The sequence below is a fragment of the Cebus imitator genome, unplaced genomic scaffold, assembly GCF_001604975.1.
Source record: "Cebus imitator isolate Cc_AM_T3 unplaced genomic scaffold, Cebus_imitator-1.0 Scaffold87, whole genome shotgun sequence".
Lineage (NCBI taxonomy): Eukaryota > Metazoa > Chordata > Mammalia > Primates > Cebidae > Cebus > Cebus imitator.
Window position 1 is genome coordinate 6,140,289 of NW_016107402.1, and position 7,694 is coordinate 6,147,982.

The 7,694-nt window shown below is 44.2% G+C and overlaps 1 protein-coding gene across 2 annotated transcripts in view; it reads left to right on the plus strand.

Annotated features, from left to right (window-relative positions):
- Nucleotides 1–4,759, plus strand: part of MED18 (mediator complex subunit 18) — a 6,964-nt gene extending 2,205 nt beyond the window's left edge. For both annotated transcript variants that reach the window (XM_017534746.1, XM_037740719.1), the window contains exon 3: nt 3,888–4,759. In XM_017534746.1, the coding sequence (XP_017390235.1) occupies nt 3,888–4,441 (554 nt within the window). In that variant the 3' untranslated portion in view covers nt 4,442–4,759. The remainder of the gene's footprint in view (nt 1–3,887) is intronic.
- The last annotated feature ends 2,935 nt before the right edge of the window (nt 4,760–7,694 follow it).

Sequence of the window (7,694 nt, forward strand, 5' to 3'; positions counted from 1 at the left end):
CTGGAGCATAGTGATGCGATCTCGGCTGACTGCAACCTCCACCTCCCAGGTTCAAGTGATTCTCCTGCCTCAGCCTCCCAAGTAGCTGGGACTACAGGTGTGCACCACCATGCCCAGCTAATTTTTGTATTTTTAGTAGGGATGGGGTTTCACTGTGTTGGCTAGAATGGTCCCTATCTCTTGACCTTGTGACCCGCATTCCTCGGCCTCCCAAAGTGCTGAGATTACAGGCATGAGCCACCATACCCAGCTAACCATTTCATTTTCATCGTAGGGTGTTAGCTCAGCTGTCATCCCCTTAGAGAGTCCTCTGACCACTCCAACATCTCAGAATACTTTCCTCCCCTTTGTCCCCTCCAGTTGCTCTCCATCTCATTCTGTTTCCTTGTGTTTTCATTTATTTGTTATTTATTTGTTTGTTTATATGGAGACAGAGTCTTGCTCTCTCACCCAGGCTGAAATATACTGGTGCGATCACAGCACACTGCAGCCTTAACCTCCTAGACTCAAGCAATCCCCCCGCGTCAGCCTCCTGAGTAGCTGGGATTACAGGCCCATGCTACCACTCTCAGCTAATTATTATTTTTTATTTTTAGTAGAGATGAAGTCTCACTATGTTGACCAGGCTAGTCTCAAACTCCTGAACTCACATGATTCTCCCACCTCTGCATCCCCAGTGTGCTAGAATTGCACCCAGCCTTACTTATTTATTTCTTGTTTCCACTACTAAACTGTAATCTCCACAAGGGCAGAGCCTAGCACAGTGCCCCCAGGACAGCATTTAGTAAGCATACATTGAATGAACCAACACACTTATAAAGCACCTAAGATGTTTGAGGAATGAACATTTCTGAGACTGTCCTGAATGTAAGATGCAATGGCGAGCCATTCCCTATTCCTCACATTTTCTGTTTGAGATGGGGTTTCACCCTGTCACCCAGGCTGGAGTGCAGTGATGTGATCTTGTCTCACTGCAACCTCAGCCTGCTGGGCTCAAGCAGTCCCCCCACCTCAGCCACCCTAGTAGTTGGGACCACAGGCACACACCACCATGCCTGGCTATTTTTTTATTTTTGTATTTTTTGTAGGGACGGGATTTTGCAGTGTTGCCCAGGCGGGTTTTGAACTCTTGGACTCCAGTGATCTGCCTGCCTCAGCCTCTAAAAGTGCTGGGATTGCAGGCGTGAGGCACTGTACCTGGCAATCCTAACATTTTCTGTCCTATGATACTAGGACCTTATGCATTGCTTTTCTTATAACCCTACCTGTTTCCAAATATTCAGTCATTTGAGTCCTTTCACCAATTTTTGGCATTGTTAAAATAATATATCCTTATCTGCTTTAACAGATTTAGTCAACAAGTATTTGGCTTTTTGTTTTTTGTTTTTTGTTTTTTGTTTTGAGACGGAATCTCACTCTGTCACCCAGGCTGGAGCGAAGTGGCGTGATCTCGGCTCACTGCAACCACCGCCTCCTGGATTCAAGGGATTCTCATGTCTCAGCCTCCCAAGTAGCTTGAATTACAGGTGCATGCCACCTTGCCAGGCTAATTTTTTTGTATTTTTAGTAGAGACAAGGTTTTGCCATGTTGGCTAGGCTGGTCTCAAACTCCTGACCTCAGGTGATCCACCCGCCTCAGCCTCCCAAAGTGCTGGGATTACAAGCACAGGCCACCTCACCCAGCCAGATTTTATCAACAAGCATTTGAATATGTTCCTAACATTTGAGTCATAGTCCATGGAAGGAGAAAAATGACTTAAAAAAAATCTATGTATAATTTCAGGCATTTGGGAGGCTAAGGCTGGAGTATTGCTTGAGTTTGGGAATTCAAGATTAGTCTGGTCAACGTAGCAAGACTTTGTCTCTACTAAAACATTTTTTTAAATTGGCCAGGCATGGTGGCTCACACCTATAATCCCAGCACTTCGGAAGGCCAAGGCAGGCAGATCATAAGGTCAGGAGTTTGAGACCAGCCTGACCAATATGGTGAAACCCCGTCTTGAAAAAAAAGAAGAAGAAAATAATTAACTGACTTGCAGTGAGCCGAGATTGTGCCACTGCACTCCAGCCTGGGCGACAGAGCGAGACTCTGTCTCAAAAGAAAAAAGATAACACAAACGTCACATAGGGAGGAAAAGAGTATTGATACAAGAGAGGACCAAGATTGAGTCCTAGTCCTCCAGTGTTTAGGGAAGATGAGAAACAACAAGCAAAGAAGACTTGAATGGTCAGCGAGTTAAGTGAAGAACCAAGAGAATTGTGTCTCAGAGGCCAAGGGAAGAATAGATTTCACAGTGGGTATAATCTACTATATAACAACCGTGTCAGATGTTGCCAAGGGGATGAAGATTCAATGAAGCAATTCATTCTCTTCTACTTACATATAGAAGAGGAAAACTTTTCCTGATAAAAAGGAAACTTTAGCTGGGCGCAGTGGCTCGTGCCTGTAATCCCAGCATTTTGGAAGGCTGAGGTGGGCAGATCACGAGGGTAAGAGATCGAGACCATCCTGGCCAACATGGTGAAGCCCCGTCTCTACTAAAAATACAAAAATTAGCTGGGCATGGTGGTGCATACCTATAATTCCAGCTACTCAGGAGGCTGAGGCAGGAGAATCGTTTAAACCTAGGAGGCGGAGTTGCAGTGAGCTGAGATCATGCCACTGCACTCTAGCCTGTGACAGAGAAAGACACCATCTCAAGAAAAAAAAAAAAAGGAAACTTGCCGGGCACGGTGGCTCACGCCTGTAATCCCAGCACTTTGGGAGGCCGAGGCGGATGGATCACGAGGTCAAGAGATCGAGACCATCCTGGTCAACATGGTGAAACCCCGTCTCAAAAAAAAAAAAAAAAAAAAAAAAAATTAGCTGGGCATGGTGGCACATGCCTGTAATCCCAGCTACTCAGGAAGCTGAGGCAGGAGAATTGCCTGAACCCAGGAGGCGGAGGTTGCGGTAAGCCGAGATCGCGCCATTGCCCTCCAGCCTGGGTAACAAGAGCAAAACTCCATCTCAAAAAAAAAAAAAAGGAAACTATATTTCTTCTATAAATGAAATACTTTTATTTGTTGGAAATTAAAGGCAATTGTTAAAGTATATGACAACCAAATAGTGTTATTGGCTGGGCATGTTGGCTTACACCTGTAATCCCAACACTTTGGGAGACCAAGGCCAGGAGTTCAAGACCAACCTGGACAACAATGTAGTGAGACCCCATTTCTAGAAAAACAAATAAATAAATACATAGCTAAAACAGTATTATTACTTTTTTTTTTTGAGACAGAGTCTCGCTCTATTACCCAGGCTGGAGTGCAATGGTGCAATCTCTGCTCACCAAAACCTTCGCCTCCCGGATTCAAGTGATTCTCCTGCCTCAGCCTCCTGAGTAGCTGGGATTATAGGCACGCACGCACCACCACACCCAGCTAATTTTTGTGTTTTTAGTAGAGATGGGGTTTCACCATGTTGGCCAGGGTAGTCTCGGTCTCCTGACCTCAGGATCTGCCCACCTCGGCCTCCCAAAGTGCTGGGATTACAGGCGTGAGCCACTGTGCCCAGCCAGTATTATTACATTCTAGATAGACACTGTGGCTGATTAAAAGCTCTAAGTCCAAGGCATGTTGGAAATTAGCATTAGAGACGGCCTAAAGACTTTGTAGTCCTAAATAAGAAAATTCCAAAAAATTGAAAAGGAAAATAATAACTGTCTCACAATGTTATACAATATCTTGCTAGCGTAACTCCTCTAAAATCTCACGTGTTGGCCCTATGTGTTGTGAAATGCTTCACTAAACTGTTTTGGTTTTTCATTTTAAGTTTTTTTGATTGTAGGCTAATTCCATGACCTAAAAGGAAAGATAGGACTCAGAGGTGCTTTTTCCCTTTTCAGGAAGTGTTTTAGATCACAGTTTGGAAAGCCTCATCCACCGCCTTCGTGGTTTGTGTGACAACATGGAACCTGAGACTTTCCTTGACCATGAGATGGTATTCCTCCTTAAGGGCCAGCAAGCCAGCCCATTTGTTCTAAGGGCCCGACGCTCTATGGACAGGGCAGGGGCACCCTGGCATCTGCGCTACCTGGGACAACCAGAAATGGGAGACAAGAACCGCCACGCCCTGGTGCGAAACTGCGTGGACATTGCCACGTCTGAGAACCTTACCGACTTCTTGATGGAAATGGGCTTCCGCATGGACCATGAGTTTGTTGCTAAGGGACACTTGTTCCGAAAGGGCATCATGAAGATTATGGTGTACAAGATTTTCCGCATCCTGGTGCCAGGGAACACAGACAGCACTGAGGCCTTGTCACTTTCCTATCTTGTGGAATTAAGTGTAGTTGCACCTGCTGGACAGGACATGGTTTCTGATGACATGAGGAACTTTGCAGAGCAGCTAAAACCTCTGGTTCACCTAGAGAAAATAGACCCCAAGAGGCTCATGTGACTAAGAGAATCTGTCCACATTTGGGGCCTGTCCTTACTTGTTTGAAAAAATATGTTTTAAATGCCCCATTTCACCATTGCCAGGCATTCTTCCTTCAGGGAGGAGGATGCCTCGTGATGATTTCGCTTTCATGACAGCCTTTCTCCATTAAAGGCTCAGGACATCATGGAGAATCTATCTAATCCTGCTGTATAAAGAGCAGAAACTGGAGTAAATTAGCTTTTGGAAATAAAAATTTCTTGTTTGGCCATTTGTGTGTAAGGTTTGTAACATTAGAGGCTGTGAGCTTGTGCTGTATGGTAATAAAGGCAGTGGCCTAGAATTTTGTTTAGGAAGTCTTTATTTACCCGTAGGTAACACAGATTTTCCTTCTTAACTTTATAGTTTTAACTTTCATATTTAGATCTTTAATTCATCTAGAGTCCATTTTCTACGTGGTTTCAAGTAAAAACCCAGGTTTCTTCTCCCGGCAGTGAATTAGTTTTTCTACCACCATCCAAAAAACAATTTTCATTGCTTTGTGCTGCTCCCATTGTCACATATTAGGTTTCCATATATATACTTTATTTTATTTTATTTTATTTTATTTTTTTTGAGACGGAGTTTCACTCATGTTACCCAGGCTGGAGTGCAATGGCGCGATCTCGGCTCACCGCAACCTCCGCCTCCTGGGTTCAGGCAATTCTCCTGCCTTAACCTCCTGAGTAGCTGGGATTACAGGCACGCACCACCATGCCCAGCTAATTTTTTGTATTTTTAGTAGAGACGGGGTTTCACCATGTTGACCGGGATGGTCTCGATCTCTTGACCTCGTGATCCACCCGCCTCGGCCTCCCAAAGTGCTGGGATTACAGGCACGCACCACCATGCCCAGCTAATTTTTTGTATTTTTAGTAGAGACGGGGTTTCACCATGTTGACCGGGATGGTCTCGATCTCTTGACCTCGTGATCCACCCGCCTCGGCCTCCCAAAGTGCTGGGATTACAGGCTTGAGCCACCGCGCCCGGCTATATACTTTATTTTTAAGTTCTCCATTTTATTTCATTTTTTTTCTTTGTTTCAGTGCCAGCAATACAATGTTTTTATTATTAAGGCTTTATAGTAGAGCCAGTTCTACCAGTAAGGCAGGTACCCTTACCTTTTGTCCTCTAAAATAGACATAGTGTAGTGTAGTAATATTTCAAAAAATAATAATAAAAGACAGCATCCAGATATGGTGGCTCATGCTTATAATCCCAGTACTTTGGGAGGCCAGGACAAGAGGATTGCTTGAGGCCAGGAATTCAAGACCAGCCTGGGCAACATAGCAAGACCTTATCTCTACAAAATAAATTTTTTTTAAGTAGCCAGGTGTGATGGCATGCACCTGTGGTTCCAGCTATTTGGGAGGCTGAAGTAGGAGGATCTCTTGAGCCTGGGAGATTGAGGCTGCAGTGACTTGTGATCCTACCAATATACTCCAGCCTGTCTCAACAACAACAAAAATACATACTGGGTTTTCATAGGTCTTTATTCTTTCATATTCATTTTAGAGTAAGTTGTAGATTCTCAACATTACTACTGGAATTTTTATTGGAATTTCATTGACTATGTATAGATTAATTTGGGAAAGAACCAACATCTTTTCATGGAACACTCCCTGCCCGGAATTCAGTGTGGCTGGCTTCCTTCACCTTTCAGGTCTCTGCTAAAATGTCAGAGAAGCTTCCTTGACCATCCAGAATTAAGTGGCACACTCATTCTCTGTCATTCTCTACTCTCTATTACTCTCTATCCCTTTACCTTTTTTTTTTTTTTTTGAGATGGAGTCTCATTCTGTTGCCCAGGCTGGAGTGTAGTGGCACCATCTGGACTCACTGCAACTTCCACCTCCTGGGTTCAAGCGATTCTCCTACCTCAGCTTCCCAAGTAGCTGAGATTACAGGCATGCAGTACCACACCCAGCTAATTTTTATATTTTTAGTAGAGTTGGGGTTTCACCGTTTTGGCCAGGCTGGTCTCAAATTCCTGACCTCAACCAATCTACCTGCCTCAGCCTCCCAAAGTCTTAGGATTAAAGACTTGAGCCACCATGCCCGATATCTCTTTCTTTATTTTTTTCCATAGTGTTTACAAGCAATCTGCCAGCCTCAGCCTCCCAAAGTGCTGGGATTACAGGTATCAGCCACCTGCACTGCCCAATTTTAGTATTATTAACCAGACTGTATGCTTTCTAACGAGAGGAACTAACTGTGTTTTGTAGGATAGCCTAATGATTTAAGAGCACAAACTTTGGAATCTTTGGTTCAAATCTAAACTGCACTGCATGTTTGTTGTTCAAGCTGGGTAAACCTCTATAAGTCTTAGTTTGCTTTTTTCCCCCCAACTCCCTTTTTCTTTTTTGAGACCAAGTCTCACTCTATCACCCAGGCTGGAGTGCAGTGGCACAATCTCGGCTCACTGCAACCTCCACCCTCCAGGTTCAAGCGAGTCTCCTGCCTCAGCCTCCAGAGTAGTTGGGATTACAAGCGCCTGCCACCGCACCTGGCTACTTTTTTTTGTTTTTTGTATTTTTAGTAGAGACGGGGTTTCACCATCTTGGCCAGACTGGTCTTGAATTTCCTGACTTCGTTATCTACCCTCATCAGCCTCCCAAAGTGCTGGGATTACAGGTGTGAGCCAACGTACCTGGCCAAGCCTTAGTTTTCTTGTCTGCAAAATGTGTTTGATCATAGACTGTTCCTAGAGATTATTATAGGGATTAAATGAGATAATCCACGCATTTAGCACAGTGCCTGGACATAATAACTGATCAATAAATCAATATTTATGCCAGGTAATGTGATAAATGTTTTATTTAGCACTGTTCTAAATACTTTTTATTTATATGAACCCCATAACCCCTACCTAGCTTAGTACTACTCGTATAATGACCTTTCAAATATTTGTTGAGTGAATAAGTGAGTGAATGAGTGTTGAGTGAACTTGTGAATGCTGACTTGGAGACCAAAAGAATCTTGCCTGTGTAAGCTGGTTTGTCCCAGGTTAACATTCCTCTTTAATGAGTTGGTATGTACGCCATGAGGCCCAGCATCTGTAGTAAGCCCGAGGAGACTGTGGAAAGGGTAGCTTTTTGACTATGGCTTTCTCTTTTTTTTTGGGACAGAGTCTCACTCTGTCACCCAGCCTGGAGAGCGTTGGTGCAATCTTGGCTCACTGCAACCTCTGCCTCCCAAGCAATTCTCATGCCTCAAGTGATTCTCATGCCTCAGC